The 19,105-nt window shown below is 43.1% G+C and overlaps 1 protein-coding gene across 2 annotated transcripts; it reads left to right on the plus strand.

Annotated features, from left to right (window-relative positions):
* Positions 1-1,377: 1,377 nt before the first annotated feature.
* Positions 1,378-18,608, plus strand: rnpepl1 (arginyl aminopeptidase like 1). 2 transcript variants are annotated; one of them, XM_059331594.1, is made up of 12 exons: positions 1,378-2,345; positions 2,661-4,231; positions 4,572-4,712; positions 4,963-5,114; positions 7,944-8,060; positions 8,128-8,363; positions 9,636-9,749; positions 9,871-9,983; positions 14,645-14,753; positions 14,931-15,155; positions 16,622-16,764; positions 16,893-18,608. In XM_059331594.1, the coding sequence occupies exons 2-12, from the start codon at positions 3,737-3,739 to the stop codon at positions 17,181-17,183; spliced, it is 2,136 nt and encodes a 711-aa protein (XP_059187577.1). In that variant the 5' UTR covers positions 1,378-2,345; positions 2,661-3,736; the 3' UTR covers positions 17,184-18,608. The 2 variants fall into 2 exon arrangements, with proteins under 2 accessions (XP_059187577.1, XP_059187578.1); XM_059331595.1 differs by having other exon boundaries at positions 3,693-4,231.
* Positions 18,609-19,105: the final 497 nt, after the last annotated feature.

The following is a 19,105-nucleotide window of genomic DNA, read 5'->3' on the forward strand; positions in this document are numbered from 1 at the left end:
TCAACTGGAACATTAATATTTTCATTTGTTGTTACAGGGTTTTTTGAATGTGGTAGTGTGTTTACATTCAGTTGTTTCTCAGCTCATTAAACAGTTTGGTAGTGTGAATGTTGGAATGCACCCCGGGTCTTTATTTCACTTCCTGTTTTTCTTCTTGTCTCATAACTGATGGACAAACCCATCAATGGCAGCATCATCCCAGATTATATTACAGCTGATTTACCAACCAAATGTTCTTATGTTTATTAATTTTGAAAGTGATTTCTTATGTAAAAATGTCAGAAGATTCTGTTTTCAGGCTCTTTAATCTGGAGGTTTTCTGGTTTTCTCTGTTTTATACCATATTAAACTTTTTATTTAAAGACTTAACAGGAGAAGTTACTATTTATATTATATACATTAGACAGGTGTGGTTGGTTTAGTAATAAATGCTGCCAAAATCAGTAATTAATAAACAAATAAGTGATCTTAGATAAATTAATGTCAATAAATACACTATTGAATACGATAATAATAATAATAATAATAATAATAATAATAATAATAATTATAGGCATCGACATGAACTGATATTTCCTTTGCTTCTTTATTCATTTACTTTAAATAATTCCCCATTTATTTACTTTCCCTTTTATTTATTATTCTTATTAATTTCTAAATGTATTAATTACATTTTTACATTTATTTCTGTTTTTTTAGATTTAGTCTCCACATATATATTCTGTAGTATTAGGTATTAGGCCCACATTTAGAAGGAAAAAATTTAATTACGAGAATAAAGTAATAAATATTTAATTAATTAATTAATTATTCAATATTTACCACTTTATTGTTGTAATTATTATTTGTTCTAAATGTGGCCCTAATACTCTGTCATGTATACAGCCATGGAAATAATTATTACACAATTGTTTTCTCCATTTTCTTGTTCATTTTAATGGCAGGTACATTTGTTAGGACAAATATAATGATAACAACAAAAATAGCTGATAAGGGTTTAATTTAAGAGCTGATATCTAGACATTTTCCATGGTTTTATTGATAATGATTTTGGTTATTATCCAGGAAAACCATGGAAAATGTCTAGATATCAGCTCCAACTCCAACACTGCTCTGCTGGGGAACAGTTTACCTCAGATTCTTTGGTCATTTTATGTCTTTTGTTGGTAATTTTGCCCTTTTTTAGGAATATTTTTGTGTCTTATTTGTCATTTTGTGTCTTTTTTTGTAATTTTGTCTTTTTTGATCATTTTTACATCTATTTTTGGTCATTTGGTGTCTTTTTTGGTCATTTTTACATCTATTTTTGGTGATTTTGTGTCTTTCTGGTCATTTTTACATCTATTTTTGGTCAATTTGTGTCTTTTTTGGTCATTTTTACATCAACAGTCATGGAAACATTCTTGATAATAACCAAAATCATTATGAATAAAACCATGGAAAATGTCTAGATATCAGCTCTTAAATTAAACTCTTATCAGTTATTTTTGTTGTTATTATTATATTTGTCCAAACAAATTTACCTTTAGTTATACCAGGCATTAAAATCAACAAGAAATATAAGAAAACAAGGGTGGTCTAATATTTTTTACCAATCCAATCCACTTTATTTATATAGCACAATTTTAGCAAACACAAGGTTTCCAAAGTGCTGCACAACAATAAATAGATAACACAATAAAAGGAGATGAAGTAAACAATAGAACAGTAAAATACAATAAGATAAAATAAAACAGAATAGAATAAAATAAAATAAAATAAAATGTACTTCCATGACTGTATGTAATATTTTTTGGTAAATTTAATGGCATACAATTTTTTTATTTAGCCAGTTTCCGTTCTGCCTTAACACATGGCGTTATTTATTTATCAGATTAAATCAGATTAAATCTCTATGGATTAAACATGTTGGAGCTATAGAGTATGGTGACCTTTGACCCGGCTCAACAGCGCCCCCCGGCGGCCTGAGGAAACTTTCCTCCCTGAGACTTCCTGTTTGTCCGGAGCGGAGCCTGCTGTCCTCCTCCTGTCCTCTCTCTGTCTTTGTCTCAGAAACTCTCCTCCTGAAACTCCTGCTCCTCCTGCAGCTCCTCATTACTCCCACGCTCAAACTCTCTCACCCCTGCAGCAGCTCCGTCACCCCGGGGCGAGCTGGGTCTGGTGTCCGGGACAGGCAGCAGTTGGCCGGGCAGAGCCGGCAGGAGCAGCCTGTGTGTGTCTGGTTCTCCGGTGTGTGTCTGGTTCTGGCTCTGGTTCTGGTTCCCCGCTGATGGATTTCACATGAAGAATCGCTGACGCTGCTAATGCTAATTAGACTGAGTGCTAATTAGCCGCTGTGCTAACAGGTCAGTGATAGTTAAAGTGCCTGTTTTTTAAAGCTAATCTGGTGAACTCGCTCACAGCTAAAGGTGCTAATTTACAGAGCAGCTAGCTCGGCTAACAGAGGGTTAAATGTAGTTTCAGTTTAAATAGATCTTCAGTAAAAATCAACGTCGAGTTCAGATATTTAAACTGTGCTGCTGATCCAAGTGTCCTTTCGCTGTTTCAAGCCTCAGTTTGACTCTAAAATCAGTCAGTTTTTGAATGTAGTTTGGTGTTATTTACTTCAGTCCGCGAGACTTCAAATGAAGAGTAACTTCAGTTAAATGTCTTTATTTCAGGTGTCCTTTCTGTTGTGTTTCTGAGTTAAATTAGATTTTTCTTTAATGAGGTATTGAATGTGAATTCAGTCAGCTGTAAAAAGAGTTTCAGTAAAATCAGCCTGTAAACGTCGAGTTCAGATGTGTAAACTGTGTCTCTAATTTAAGTGTCCTTTGGGTGTTTAAAGCCTCAGTTTGACTCTTAAAATCAGTCAGTTTTTGAACGTAGTCTGGTTTGTTTACATCAGTCAGCGAGGCTTCAAATGAAGAGTAACTTCAGTTTACAGGTTTTTATTTCAGGAGTCCTTTCTGTTGAGTTAAATGAGACTTTAGTTTAATGAGGGTTAGAATGTGATATCAGTGAGTGTCTTTCTTTAAATGGAGTTTGAGTTTAAATTAAGTTTTAAATAAAATCCGCCTTTAAGTGTCGAGTTTAAACGGTTGAACTCTCAAAGCAAGATATTTATTTGATATTGATTGATTTAAGTCCCATTTTCTAAGTTTATAGCAGGTTTTCTTCAAACTTAGAACGTGTTTGACTGTAATCTGGTCTGTTTAGGTCAGTCAGTGTAACATGGGGTTAAATGTTAAAATCAGCCTTTAAATGTTGAGTTCAGGTTCCCTGCTGATGTTTATTGAGTTTCTTTGGTTAAATTAGACTTTTGTTGAATGAGGTTTTGAAAGTAGTTTAACTGGGTTTAACTTGATCCAGCAGCAGCTCGTCTGTTTTTAAATGTAGTTTAATCGGAATGATACCAGGCTGGAATAGAACTGGCTTTAAATGTGTTCAGGTGTTCTAAATACTGAGTTCCTGGTCCTGAAGTCCGGTTCTAAAGACCCAGTTCTAGATGTAGTTTCAGATTGTTTCCTGGTTTAAGTGTCCTTATTGTTTGGTTCTGGTTCAGGTTCTGTTGGACTTTGTTTTAATGGGATTTTAAATGTAGTCTGACCTGGTTTACATCGAGGGTCTCTGATCTGAAGTGGTTCTAAATGTAGTCCGACCTGTTTCCTGTCGATCGGTTCTGTCTGTGGTTCTGCTGGTCTTGGATGCAGTTGGTCCGGGTCTAGGCGGGGTTCAGTCCCAGGTGTAGCTCAGGATGGCGGAGCTCCACCAGACTCCCACCTCGCTGTGCTGCTGCCGGAAGTCCCTGCCGGCCTCTGGGGCCCGGTGTGTCGGGGACTCGGGCCGGCCCTCGGCGGGCCCGGGTCCTGGTCCCGGGACCCCGCGGTGCCCCCTGGTGGACGTGGCCTCTGCCTCCAACTTCAGCTGCTTCCAGCTGCGGCACCTCCACCTGGACCTGCGGCTCAACTTCGCGGTGAAGGAGATGAGCGGCTGGCTGGTTCTGGACCTGGTGCCGGTCCAACCGGGGGTCCAGACCCTGGTCCTGGACTCCCACCCATCCCTCCTCATCCACTCCATAGACTGTAAGGTCCCCGGAGCCGGGCAGGAGGAGCCGGTCTCCCTCACCTACCGGGTCGACCCGTTCACAGACTACGGCTCCTCCCTGAACATCAGCCTGCCGAGCGGCGCCGTCAAGCCGGGCCGGCTGATCCAGATCACGGTCCGCTACACCACCACCGACGGGCCGGCGGTGAGAACCGGTTATTAATCACCTGCAGAGTATTTATGGTTACATTACTAGTTTATAATACAGCAGCTGTGTGTTTACCTGTGTGTGTTTACCTGTGTGTGTTTACCTGTGTGTTACCTGTGTGTTACCCGTTTGTGACCTGTGTGTTACCTGTGTGTTACCTGTGTGTTACCTGTGTGTGTTTACCTGTGTTACCTGTGTGTTACCTGTGTGTTACCTGTGTGTTATCTGTGCGTTACCTGTGTGTTTACCTGAGTGTTACCTGTTTGTTTACCTGTGTGTTACCTGTGTATTACCTGTGTGTTACATGTTTGTTACCAGTTTGTTTACCTGTGTGTAGATCTGGTGGCTGGACTCGGAGCTCACCTGTGGTCAGTCTCGTCCTCTGGTCTTCACTCAGGGTCACTCTGTGTGTAATCGCTCCTTCTTCCCGTGCTTCGACACACCTGCTGTCAAGAGCACATATACTGCTACTGTCAGGGTGAGTCCACACACACACACACACACACCTGCACACGCTCTTGCACACGCTCCTGCACAGATAACACAGCACACAGATACGTTCTATGTATTTATCTGTATTATGGTACAAACTCTCACCTGATCATGATGTAAAATAGAGCGGAGAGCGAGGATGATAAAAACTGAAATATATGAAGAGAACCTATTGAGAATCTGTGATGTATGTATTCATCCTTCTCCTTCCTCTCCTTCTTCTTGTTGTCCTGCAGGTTCCGGACGGTGTGACGGTTCTGATGAGTGCGTCTCGGAGCTCGTACTCGAAACAGGACCGGGTCTTCCAGTTCTCCATGGAGTCTCCGGTCCCCTCGTACCTGGTGGCGCTGGTGGCTGGAGAGCTGCAGCATGTCGACGTGGGCCCGCGGTCAGTCACACCAGTTTATACTTGTTTATACTGGTTTATAATGATTTACACTGGTTTACATTGGTTTATAGTGATTTACACTGGTTTATATACTTGTTTATAGTGGTTTACACTGGTTTCTATACTTGTTTATACTGGTTTACGCTGGTTTATATACTTGTTTATACTGGTTTACGCTGGATTATATATGTTATACTGGTTTACACTAGTTTATATTGGTTTATACTGGTTTACACTGGTTTATATACTGACTTATACCGGTTTATACTGGTTTGTACTGGTTTATACCGGTTTACACCGGTTTTTAGACTTAGACTTTCTTTATTGTCATTGCACAAAAAACACAACAGTGAATCTGGTTGGCTACCAGAATACACAGAACACAGAACTGACAGTACCTGTTAATAAATAAATAAATCCTGTAGACTATAGCAGTCAATATATCTATCTATCTATCTATCTATCTATCTATCTATCTATCTATCTATCTATCTATATATATAACTTGTATAAAAATAAAAATAAAATAATGTCAGAATGTACATGAAATATTGCACCCTAAAAGTTAGCAGCAGTGTCTGAAATATTGCACAGATGATAAATTGCACTTTACAAGCGGGGTTATTTGGTATTAAGCAGTCTGATGGCTAGGGGGAAGTAACTGTTACTGAATCTGGTTGTTCTGCAGCGGATGCTGCGGAACCTCCTGCAAGACGCCAGTGGGGAGAACAGTCCATGGTATGGGTGGATGGGGTCTGAGAGGATCTGATGAGCTCTGGCGAAGCAGTGCCTGTGTGCCATGTCCTGGATGGGGGGAGTGGAGTCCCAATGATCTTCTCCGCTATCCTCACCACCCTCTGCAGAGACTTCCAATCTAAGGCCTTGCAGCTTCCAGGCCAGATGGAGACGCAGCTGGTCAGCAGGCTCTCGATGGTCCCTCTGTAGAAGGTGGAGAGGATGGGAGGGGGGAGGGAGGCTCTTCTCATACGTCGCACGAAGTGCGGCCGCTGCTGAGCTCTCTTCACCAGGGAGGTAGTGTGGAGTGACCAGCCAAGGTTGTCTGTGATGTGCACCCCCAGGAACTTAGTGCTGCTGACAACCTCAGCCGCTGTGTCATTGATGAGGGGTGGTGTGTGGTTGGGTCGGAATCTCCTGAACTCGATGATGATCTCTTTTTTCAACGTTCAGGAACAGGTTGCTCACCCTACACCAGTCCACCAGATGTCGCACCTCCTCTCTGTAGGCCAGCTCATCATTGTCTTTAATGAGGCCCACGACTGTTGTGTCATCCACATACTTCAGTATGTGGTTGGTGTTGTATCTGGGACGACAGTCGTGGGTCCTGGGGGGAGCCGGTGCTCAGGGAGATGGCGCTGGAGGTGTTGTTCCCCACGCAGACAGACTCTGTCCGTGAGGAAATCCAGCAGCCAGTTGCACAGGCGGGTGTTGAGTCCCAGGGGGCCCAGTTTGCATACCAAATCCTGGGGAATGATCATGTTGATTGCTGAGCTGAAGTCCAGAAACAGCATCCGCACATGGGTGTTTTTCTCCTTCAGATGCTCCAGGCTCAGGTGGAGAGCAGTGGAGATGGCATCCTCAGGGGAACAGTTAGGCTGGTATGCAAAGTGTAATGGGTTGAATGATAGGGGCAGTATGGAGAGGATGTGGTCCTAAACCACCCGCTCGAAGCACTTCATGATGCTGGCTGTTAGTGCAACAGGGCAAAAGTCATTAAGGCATGTGATGGTTGGATTCTTGGGCACTGGGACGATGGTGGCTGACTTAAAGCATGAGGGGACGACGGCCTGGTTCAGTGAAGTGTTGAAAATGTTCTTGAGCACGTGGGCCAGCTGGTCTGCACACTCCTTGATCAGCCGTCCTGGAATTTTGTCAGGGCCTGCAGCCGTGCATTGACCTTTCTCAGGGCTCTCCGCACAGCAGTGTGCGCTTCGCCAGATTTGATGGCAGCATTGTGCTCCCCCAGTCTTGTGCGCACCTCCCTAGTTCTCCAAGGTTTCTGGTTCGCCCGTGTGACTATAGTCTTTGTTGCAGTGACCTCCTCCATTCACCACTGGATATAGTCAGACGCAGCATACTCCTCCACATCTATGTTGACTGTCCGTTGCAGCCTCTCTGAACATGCCCCACTCAGTGCACTCAAAACAGTCCTGCAGTGCAGACATAGCTCCCTCAGGCCAAACTCTCACCTTCTTCACAGCAGGTTTTTCTCTGGTGAGCAGGGGCTGGTATGCTGGAATTAACATAACAGAGAGATGGTCTGAGGAGCCAAGATGGAGACGGGGGCTTCTATGAAGGCCTTCTTGATGTGGGTATAAGCCAAGTCCAGTGTGTTTTTGTCTCTGGTAGCAAAACCCATATGCTGATGGATATTAGGAAGAACAGTCTTCATGTTGGCCTGGTTAAAGTCCCCAGCAACAATAAAAATGGCTTCCAGGTATGTGGCTTGCATGTCACTGATGGCATGGTATAGAGTCCTTAACGCTTGCTTGGTGTTGGCGCTGGGTGGAATGTACACAGCAACAATGGTGACGATGGGGAATTCACGCGGCAGGTACAATGGTCTGCATTTCACAATCATAAACTCTATGTCCACAGAGCAATGACTTGAGACCAGGGTAGCATTGTTACACCACCTGTTGTTAGTATTGATGCAGACACCGCCACCCAAACTTAACATAACCATTCGGTCATATACGTTTCTTGCGCCGTTTCGCTAAGCTTACACTGATCTAGATTATCTTATATTTGTAGTTCATGCTGATTTGTAGTTTTTGTTGATTTGTAGTTTTTGTTGCCGCTGTGCTGCAGGAGCCGGGTGTGGGCGGAGCCGTGTCTGCTGTCATGCGCGGTGAAGAAGCTGGGCGGCAGCGTGGAGCGCTGGTTGGGCGTGGCCGAGGAGCTGTTCGGACCGTACCTGTGGGGCAGGTGAGTCAGGGCTTCGGCAGGTGTTGCGGTGATAAGGAACAGGTACTAACCGGCGGCTGACCTGCAGGTGTGACATCGTGTTCCTGCCACCCTCCTTTCCCATCGTGGCCATGGAGAACCCATGCCTCACCTTCATCATCGCCTCCATTCTGGAGAGCAGCGAGTTCCTGCTCATCGACGTTGTGCACGAGATCGCACACGGGTGGTTCGGCAACGCCGTCACCAACGCCACCTGGGAGGAGATGTGGCTGAGCGAGGGGCTCGCCACCTATGCCCAGCGTCGCATCACCACAGAGGCCTATGGCGAGTACCCGTAGTACTACCTGTACTACTACTACTACTGTAACTGTACTACTACTACTACTGCTAACTGTACTACTACAACTACTACTACTACTGCTGCTAACTGTACAACTACTACTGCTAACTGTACTACTACAACTATGACTATGACTACTACTACTGCTAACTGTACTACGACTACTACTACTACTACTGCTAACTCTACTACTACTACTACTACCTATGCTACTAACTGTACTACTACTACTAATACTACCACCTATACTACTAACTGTACTACTACTACTACTGCTACTACCTATACTACTAACTGTACTACTATTACTACTAACTCTACTACTACTACCAGCTTGACTCCTACTACTACTACTAACTGTACTACTACTTCTACCAGCTGGACTACTACTACTATTACTAACTGTACTTCTACTACAAACTGTACTACTACTAACTGTAGTAGTACTACTACTACTAACTGGACTACTACTAACTGTACTACTACTACTACAAATTGTACTACTACTACTACCAGCTGTACTACTACTACTAAAACTACTACTACCAGCTGGACTACTACTAATTGTACTACTACTACTACTAGTTGGACTACTTCTAACTGTACTACTACTACTACTTCTACTACTACTACGACTACTAACAGTACTACTAGTACTACAACTAGCTGTACTACTACTACTACTAACTGTACTACTACTAGTAACTGCCCGACTACTACTAACTGTACTACTACTACAACTACTTCTACAAACTGTATTACTACTACTACTACTACTACTACTACTACTACAAACTGTACTACTACTACTACTACTACTACAAACTGTACTACTACTACTACTACTACTACTACAAATTGTACTACTACTACTACCAGCTGGACTACTACTTATTGTACTACTACTACCAGTTGGACTACTTCTAACTGTACTACTACTACTACTACTACTAACAGTACTACTAATACTACAACTAACTGTACTACTACTACTAATAACTGTACTACTACTAGTAACTGCCCGACTACTACTACTACTGCTACTACTACCAGCTGGACGACTACTACTACTACTACTACTACTACCAGCTGGACGACTACTACTACTACTACTACTACTACGACCAGCTGGACGACTACTCCTACTACTACTACCAGCTATACTGTAATACTCCTCCTGAGCCTGCAGTACCTGTACAGTAACAGTAACCTGTCCTGTAGCTATGATGTCATTTTGCCCTTCTCCTTGTCTTCAGGTGAGGCGTTCACCTGTCTGGAAACTGCCGTCCGATTGGATGCCCTGCACAGACAGCTGCGTCTCCTCGGAGACAACAACCCTGTGAGCAAACTGCAGGTCAAGTTTGAGCCAGGTAACACACACACACACACACACACACACACACACACACACCAGTAAAAAACTGTAAAAATAAATATCTGCAATAATAAGTCTGTCTCTGTCTGTCCCTGTCTGTCTCCGTCTGTCTCCAGGTGTGAACCCCAGCTCTCTGATGAATCTCTTTACCTATGAGAAAGGTTTCTGCTTCGTGGCGTATCTGTCAGAGCTCAGTGGAGACGTGAGACGATTCGACTGCTTCCTCAGGGTCAGACACACACACCGCACATTATCTAAGAGCTGATATCTAGACATTTTCCATGGTTTTATTGATAATGATTTTGGTTATTATCATTAAAACCACGGAAAATGTCTAGATATCAACTCTTGGATTAAACTCTTATCAGCTATTTTTGTTGTTATAATTTGTCCAAATAAATGTACCTTTGGTTGTACCAGGCATTAAAATGAACAAAAAAATGGTATAATAATTTTTTCCATGACTGTATAAAACATATGTGACCTGCTCCATCAAAATGAGTCACATTGACCCCGAAACACATTTTGAGATTTTGATATATCTGTAAAGAGGAGACTCTTATGTTTCTACGCCAAATATTCAATGGGATATGCTCATCCAAAGTTCGACTGTTATCAAAAGTTAGTTTTGAGAAAAAGGGCTTTAAAGAAAATGATACAGATTCCGCCATGTTTCACAGGGATTAAAACACATTTATTAAGACTAGAGTCCAAATGAACACATACTGTCACACATACACATGCACGTGAACACGTGCACGTGACCTCATGCACGAGCACATACACAACACAGTACAGGCCTAGAAGCCCATGTAGATAAGTATCAAAACATATGGAATACAATAATGATAAAATATGAACAAATATACTGTACATATGATGTTATACAGAATATATGATGGGTATTTAAAAATAATAATACTTTAAAAATATTAATATAAAGAATATTTATAAAATATAAAATATTGAGCCACATGCACACATGTACTTACAGTTACTTACAAGTGCATATTCATACAATTAAAAATATATATACAGACAATGGCCCTTTTAATATAATCCAGAATATATTTTATATTATTTCATATTTATTTATTATTATTTCATAATTAAACTGTCACATGCATCAAGGAAGTAGGCAGTCCTCTGGCGTTGCTGCTTCTCACACTGCAGTGAGTCGTATGGAGCTTCACGAGATGGACCAAATGTTTTCATCTACAAAATAAAATAGCATTAATAAAAAATGCAGTCATCATCACAAACCTTTTGGGCTGGCTAAATCATATTGAATCATTGTTGAATGAGGCCTGATCATTTCTGTATTATTGCTTCAATATGATCAGTGCATTCACTGACAGACAGACTGCAGCACAGGATTTAATACAGCCCCATATTCAGAAACATAACATATTCACCATACAGTTTATGATTCACCATATCAGATCTTTTAAACAATACTTTTACTATACATCAACCATACTTTAGGCTGTTTATTTTGTTATAGCCTAAATATCTTCTCACCTTTGTGTCTCACAGCAACCCTGTCTCTTACACATTATGTTTGTATATTACTGTTAAATAATTAGCCTCAGTTGTGTGGTGATAAGGTAATCACTGCCTGGATTATGTTCAGAAACAACACTTTTTTGAGTGAATGAAACACTGACTTTCCTCATTATGTTAATTAATGTAATTTATAGGAGACAGTAGACACCTGACACACCCACACTTGGGCTAACGTTACACACAGTGTAGTGTAGTTATCAAGCATGATTAGCTGCTTTCTTAGCCTGCTCTAGTGATTTTATTAGCCCTTACTAACAGAGAAAAAGAGGATCGTGTAGCTAAAGTATAACCACTTACCATCACTCATCTCTTTAACTAGGTCACGTCTTCTCACGTCTCCTCCGGTAAACAGCAGCTAGCAGGCGCCGTTGTTGTGAAGTTTGCGGCTCCACTTGTACTCCCGAGCTATCGCAGTCTCTTTAACATTGTCCTTGTTTAGATAACTACAGTCAGAGACATTGTATGGTACCATCGGCTCATCCATGAGCACAATATCTTCCTCCTCATCTTCCTCCAACTCAATCTCTCCGGCATTATCTTGGCTAACGTTAGCCGGACCGCCCGCATCCTAGTCAGAGGTCCCGCTGTCTCTCTCTCCTCTCTTCTCCTCACCTACCGGTGCGGTGAAATAGTTCATAATTAACTCTGTCCAGTTATCAACACATGTAGCACCTCTATCTCTGATTAAATTGAAAAAGTTTTGCAATGTTCTCCTCACATTAATCCATCTAGTTAAGCCAACGATCTTCACCACTATCTGAACCACGTCATCCAGCCTGTCTGTAAACAGCTGTGTGCCGCGAAAAACTTTCTGACAATGTTACGTTTAAGAGCTTAAAAACTATACTTTTCATTTGAATTTCATATTAATGTTAACATTGTCTTAAAGCTGAGACTTTATTTATTCAGAAACGCATAAAACCTCAAAACAGCCCAAAATCACTTTTTTCATGTTTAAACGTGTTTTTACAAGAACGGGCGGTTGCGACCTCCGACTCATTTCGATGGAGCGCGTCACATATATTTATATAGAGCAGCGTCTGTATCTGAACCTTCATATGAAGCTGAATCTGGTCATAATAAATAAATCATGATGCAGTCTGTTTCATGATTTATGTTCAGACTCACTGCCTGTGATAATTCATCCATTTATTTTACAACACCCGCATCACTGCTGACGCTGCACAAAATCTCATGCTCTGTTCTACCACTCACTCGTGAACAAGACCCAGAGATACTTGAACTCCTTCACTGGAGGCAGTACCTGTCTCCCCACTGCTGTGGCAGTTTTGGTCAACTGCACTAAGTTAGTGGGTGAGCTGGCCAAGAACAAAGCACTCAATACTCTGTTCAGCACAATTTATTAGTACATTCGTATTCCATACACCGCAAAATCCTGAATGACTCTTTCACAATACAACAAAGTCCCGTACACCGCTCGACTTATGACTGTTGCAGTTCCCAGCATTGATTCTTTAGTAAGCCTCAATGTGGCCCTATCTTCCTGCCCTAAACATCACATCAGGACAGAGCCCACTGGTCAACACGTTCCCCTCAGTCATGGTGTTACAATTGTTAAGTTCACAGTCAGTTCCCACAATGCCTTGTGTCTTGAATACCAAGTAGGTCGCCGCCTACTTCATGTCCCACCATGCAGGAAAACCCAAATTTCCTTCACACCACCCAGAGGGGGCAATCCACTGTTTTCCTGCAGAGAACCATGAACCATTAGAGGTGCTGACTCTCATAACTGCTTCCAGAACCTCTTTGAGGCCGACCAAATGTCCTCGATAGCTTCCCTGAATTCCTCCCGTACCCAAGTTTTTGCTTCAGCGACCGCTGCAGCCCTTCTGGACGAACGGTACCTGCCTGCTGCTTCCGGAGACCCCTCGGCCAGCCCGAAAGACCTCCTTCTTCAGCTTGACGGCCTCCCTCACCGCTGGTGTCTACCAGCAGGTTCTTGGGTTGCCGCCACAGCAGACACCAACAACCTTCAGACCACAGCTCCTACCAGCCGGATCAACAATTGAAGCTTTGAACATGGCCCATTCTGACTCCATGTCCCCAACCTCACTCGGTATGCTGGAGAAATTCTTCCTGAGGTGTGAGTTGGAGATCCTGCGGACAGGGGACTCCGCCAGATGTTGCCAGTTCACCCTCACTACACGTTTGGGTTTGCCAGGTCTGTCCAGCAGCCTCCCCCGCCACCTGATCCAACTCACCACCAGCTGCTCCTCTCTTCACCCGACTGCCCAAAACGTACGGCCGTAGATCTGACGATATGATAATGAAATCGATCATTGATCATCCATCTTTGGCCTAGAGTGCTCTGGTACCAAATACACTTTTGAGCAACTCTATGTTCGAACATGGTGTTTGTTATGGATAATCCGTGACTAGCACAGAAGTACAATAACAAAACACCACTTGGGTTCAGATCGCGCAGGCCGTTCCTCCCAATCACCCCCTCCAGGTAGCATTATCGTTACCCACGTGAGCGTTGAAGTCTCCCAGAAGAACTATAGAGTCCCCAGGTGGTACCCATTCTAGGACACCACCCAAAGACTCCAAGAAGACCGGGTACTCCGAACTGCTGTTCAGTGCATAAGCACAGATAACAGTCAGAGACCTTACTGTTTTTCGGGGAAAACTCCAACACAGCGGTGCTCACCCGGGGGGCTGATGAGTATCCCCACGCCTGCCCGGCGCCACGCTATGCGTGGAGGTGAGCCCAACTATTTCTAGCCGGTAATGCTCGACCACCCTCACAAGCTCGGGCTCCTTCCCTGCCAGCGAGGTGATGTTCAATGTCCCCAGAGCTAGCCCCTGAAGCTGGGGGTCAGCATGCCCAGGTACCTGCCTTTGCCTGCCGCCCGGCTCACATCGTGTCTGACCCTTATGCCCTACACTGCGGGGGCTTGGCCCACAGGGCGGCGGATTCATGTAGCTTGTTCGGACTGAGCCTGGCCGGCTGAGCCCGGTGACCAGATGCTAGCCTGCGTGCTCCCCTCACGCGCCTGGCTCCAGGAGAGGGCCCCATTTTACCCCTGCTGCTGATTTTTCCAGATCCACTTCTTAAGGGTCTTTGAATCGCTCTTATTCTGGCCCCTCTCCTGGGACCACTTTGCCTTGGGAGACCCTACCAGGAGCTACTGCTCCCAACAATACAGCTCCCAGGCTCACTGGGGCACACAAACCCCTCCACCGCGTTAAGGTGGCGATTCTTGGAGAGGTGCCTGTTATAATGTTTCTAATAATGTATCATATATATAAATATATATAATGTAAATAATATGTATAATAATAAAGTGTCTGTGTGTTCAGGACTACATCTCAGAGTTTAAGTTTAAGAGCGTGGTGGCTCAAGACCTCATCGACTTCTTCCTCGACTATTTCCCCCAGCTGAAGGACGCCGCCGTGTCCCACAGAGAGGGTGAGACCCCTGACACCTGACCCGTTAGCTTATAAATAACCAGGATGTAACCTTGGTTCTGTGAGGACGAGTCCTGCTCTCTGATTGGCCCGTTAGCGAGCTGCGGTCTCACTCGTAGAACAGGAGTTACTTCCTGGTGTCAGGGCGCCGCAGTGACATCACTTCCTGTGTTTTCAGGTCTGGAGTTCGAGCGATGGCTGAGCGGGTCCGGTCCTCCTCTGTACGAGCCGGACCTGTCAGCGGGGGGCGCTCTGACCCGGCCTGTCCAGGACCTGTGTGACCTGTGGAGAAGCTCTGCCCCCGACCTGCACGCCCTCACCACCTTCGACCTGTCGGCCTGGAGCACCTTCCAGATCGTCCTGTTCCTGGACCGCATGCTGGACCTGTCCCCCCTGCCCCCAGGTACTACAGATACTACTGTTAATACAATTGATAAAATACCTCTAATACTACTGATAGTACTACTGGGAGTACATACTGGACCTATCCCCCCAGGTACTGGCACTACTACTGATACTACTAATACTGTTAGTACTACTGTTAACACTACTGATATTACATGCTGGACCTTCCCCCCCCTGCCCCCAGGTACTGGTGCTACTAATAGTACCTATACTACTAGTACTACTTATTCTGATAATAGGGCTGTTTCCACTACCAGGCAATACCAAGAATGAGGCGGGTCTCACTCCCTGAAGCACCCTTAATTTGAATACTAGCAGTCCGGAGCAAGCTTTTGTCTGGACTATTTTTGTCCCTTTCGAAGAGCAGGGCCTTTTTTCTCCTTTGAAAAAAGCCTGGTTTCTGATTGGATAGATCGATAAGCAGGATGTGACGTAGTACTCGAGGCCACAACAACACGCGCCATTTGTAAAAGCCAGCGAAGCAGTGTTGCCAACTTAGCAATTAGCTTAGCAATTAGCTTAGCAATTAGGTTATAATTAGCGACTTTTCGGCTCTTCTTAACGAGCTACGGGGGCCAGTGGCTTGTTAAGAGGAGTAACAAGTCGAAGCAGCACATTCCTCCTGCTGCAGTCTCTCCCAGCTGCAGTCACATACCCGGCTAACAGTTAGCTCTGTAGCAGTACAGTGTGTATGTGCTGCTGCTGCTGCAGGAGGTCTTCACTTAGCGATCTCTGTTTGTTTACAACAAGTACTGGACTCTATGTGCACAGTTAGCGATGCCGGTTAATTGATGATCACTATGTTTATGATCAGAGGAGAAGCTGTGCTTAGTTAGCCATGCTGCTTTGTTTATGATCAGCTGCTGACTCTGTGCACAGTTAGCGACGGTGGCCACAGTTGCGTCTCCCATGTTTAATTCATTGTGACGATCGAAAACCATACATCACCTCCAGAGTCTCGTAAATCCCTCTGGGGGCCTTTTTGTAGTGGAGACACGCAGAGTCATTGGACTTTTGAGAGGTTGTGGCCTGAGACTTTGCCGCCACTCTTCCCTCTAAAAGAAACACGGTTAATACTACTGTTAACACTACTGGTAGTACATGCTGGACCTGTCCCCCCTGCCCCCAGGCACTACTGATACTACTACTAATGCTGTTAATACTACTGATAATACTACTAATTCTACTGTCAATACTACTGTTAATACTAGTGATAGTACATGCTGGAACTGTCCCCAGGTACTACTGATAATACTACTGATACTACTGTTAGTACTACTGATAATACCACTGTTAGTACTACTGATAATACTACTGTTAGTACAACTGATAATACTACTGTTAATAATACTGATAATACTACTTATACTTCTAGGGTTCAAAGTTAAATGCTGCTATAAATAAATATAAACTTTCTCCCTTTGTCTCTCTCTCTGTCTGTCTATCTTTTTGTCTGTCTCTCAGACGTGATGTCCCGTCTGTCCTCCTGCTACTCGTCCCTGTTTGAGGGACTAAATGCTGAGGTTCAGATCCGTTGGCTTCAGATGGTCGTCAGGAACTCGTTCTATCCCGAGCTGCCTCGAGTCCGTGCCTTCCTGCACAAACATGTGAGATACTAGTGCTACAGTTTATCATAGTAGTACTGCAGTTGATCATAGTAATACTGCAGTTAATCATAGTAATACTGTAGTTTATCATACTGATACTGCAGTAATCAGAGTATTTTCCTCCTCAGACGTCCAGGATGTACACAGTGCCGCTGTATGACGACATGGTTGCCGGGGTGATGAAGTGCGTTGCCGTGGAGACGTTCAATCAGACGCAGCGCCGCCTCCACCCGACGCTCCGCCGCACTCTGCAGCAGATCCTGTTCCAGCCCGGCGCTGCCCCGACCAATCAGAATGCCCCGCCCTCCCCCTCCCCCTTCCCCCCGCCGCAGCCTGCTCCCACAGCAACCGCCTCCACTGGCACCGGGACACCCGCCGCCGCCTCCATCGCCCTGAGGGACGTCAACGTCTCCGCCTGACGCCTTACGATGATCACCTGACTGTTTTTAAAGGACGAATCATCAGCTGCTCACTGAACTCTGAGTCAGCTCCTCTGATTGGCAGACAGCTGTGAGTCTGAATCGGCTCCTCTGATTGGCCGGGGTCTCTGAGTGTTTTTACTCTGATTGCCTGGCAGCAGCAGCTTCATCACAGATTATTGATCCTTTATTGATTTATTGGCTCATTTCTGACAGGAAGAGGAAACATTAGAACCAAAAACAAAACTTTTAAATTATGAAAGTCGTGTTTTCCTTTTTTTTGTTTAACAAACACTTTACAAATAGTTTTTTGTCTAATTGATAATTAGTTTTATAAACTCTAAATATATAGAACTTTAAATTACAGCAGAACTGATCAAATGTGACATAAATTAATATTTCTGATTAAAGACGCTTCTTTATTTATTTACCTTGTGATTAATTCCTCAATTAATTCCCAAATTTTTCTTTTTATTAATTTGTACATTTATTTATTTAATTTAGCATTCATCATAAATTCATTTAATTGATATATATAAATACACAGAAATTAGCATGAATAAATTAAAGAAAAAAGGGGAATAATGGAGTTATTAGAAGGTAAATAAATAAACATTTATATGTTATAATATTTTGGTACATTAATTTGTTTGTTTTATTTTGGCAGCTTCTGAGTTTCATACTTTTAATGATCCGGCTGTGATTTTTAACTCTAACAAACATTAAATAATAAATAAATCGATCTTCCTGACAGAAAGGAGCCATGCTGCGATGCGTTCACTGTCTGTCTGGATTTTAACAAACTGCTGCAGTAATAACTTTAATAACTCGTAGCTGAAACAAACCCGTTCACCTCTACCTCCGGACTCTGATGTCACATGACCAGCAGGAAACCAGCTGACTCACCTGAGAGGCCTTAATGCTGCGTTCACTGCAGCTGGGAAACCAGACGCTCGTCGTCTTCGTCCCTTTAACATTGATTCTTACTGTTTTTACCTTCAGCAGCAATAACATAACAATAAAGTTCTATGAGCAGTTTTTATCTGGTTCTGGTGAATCCTGGTTCAGCAGCGGGTCCGTCTGCAGGGTAGGAGGGCGGGGCATAACCAGGACCAGCACCGGGAGAACTAAGACCAAGACCAGGACCAGGACCAGGCCCACGAGACCTGCTGCAGTAAAACAAGGCTTTCTGAATGGATTCTGGTGCCCGTGGAAACTGGACATAATAATATTTTTACTCTGTAAACAAATAAAAGTAGCAAAACAAACGACGAGCAGAAACTGAAGCGTCGATCAATTATCAGCTGATAATGATCAATATTTTATTTATGTGTTTTAATGATTTCCCAGCTGTCGGTGAACGCCTCATCACAGTTTGTTATGAATGTTTGACTACAAATAAAAAACACTTGAAACTACAAAATATTTTGTGTCTCCAGGAAGTGAGATTTCATTAAAACTTTTATTTTGAAGGGGCAACCTTTCGTCTAATATTTCACAATTAAATGTAGAAACAGCAGAATTAAAATGTTAAATTAACGTGTTTTTTTTTTTTTAAGCGGAAATGTAATTTCATAGTAAAGCTCCAGCAGTTTCTGAAATATACCAGAACATCTGTGACGTTGCCTTCAAAATAAAAGCACATAATTTAATTTGACAAAATCGTCTTCAGAGTGAAGCAGATAAATTATTCTGAACACAAACTGAACAAATATTACAGGAAGCTCTGATGTGTGTTTAAATTAAGATAAAATAATGAATCAGATTTTGATCCTGATTGAAGGTTTTAACATATACTATTAGTATTATAAAATTATGTTAAATTCAGCTGTTTAAATAGTGCCCATATCAAAAAATAAATATAAGATATATAAATATAAAATCGGAATACAAAAAAGTACATATATTTAGAATAATGTAAA

This window comes from Centropristis striata, chromosome 4 (assembly GCF_030273125.1).
Source record: "Centropristis striata isolate RG_2023a ecotype Rhode Island chromosome 4, C.striata_1.0, whole genome shotgun sequence".
In the NCBI taxonomy this organism is placed as follows: domain Eukaryota; kingdom Metazoa; phylum Chordata; class Actinopteri; order Perciformes; family Serranidae; genus Centropristis; species Centropristis striata.

Excerpts from the sequence above, each read along its gene's own strand:
- rnpepl1 (XM_059331594.1), top strand. The coding sequence starts at position 3,737 with ATGGCGGAGCTCCACCAGACTCCCACCTCGCTGTGCTGCTGCCGGAAG. Across the intron at positions 5,115-7,943 it reads CATGTCGACGTGGGCCCGCG|GAGCCGGGTGTGGGCGGAGC; the intron begins GTCAGTCACACC and ends GCTGTGCTGCAG. Across the intron at positions 8,364-9,635 it reads CATCACCACAGAGGCCTATG|GTGAGGCGTTCACCTGTCTG; the intron begins GCGAGTACCCGT and ends CCTTGTCTTCAG.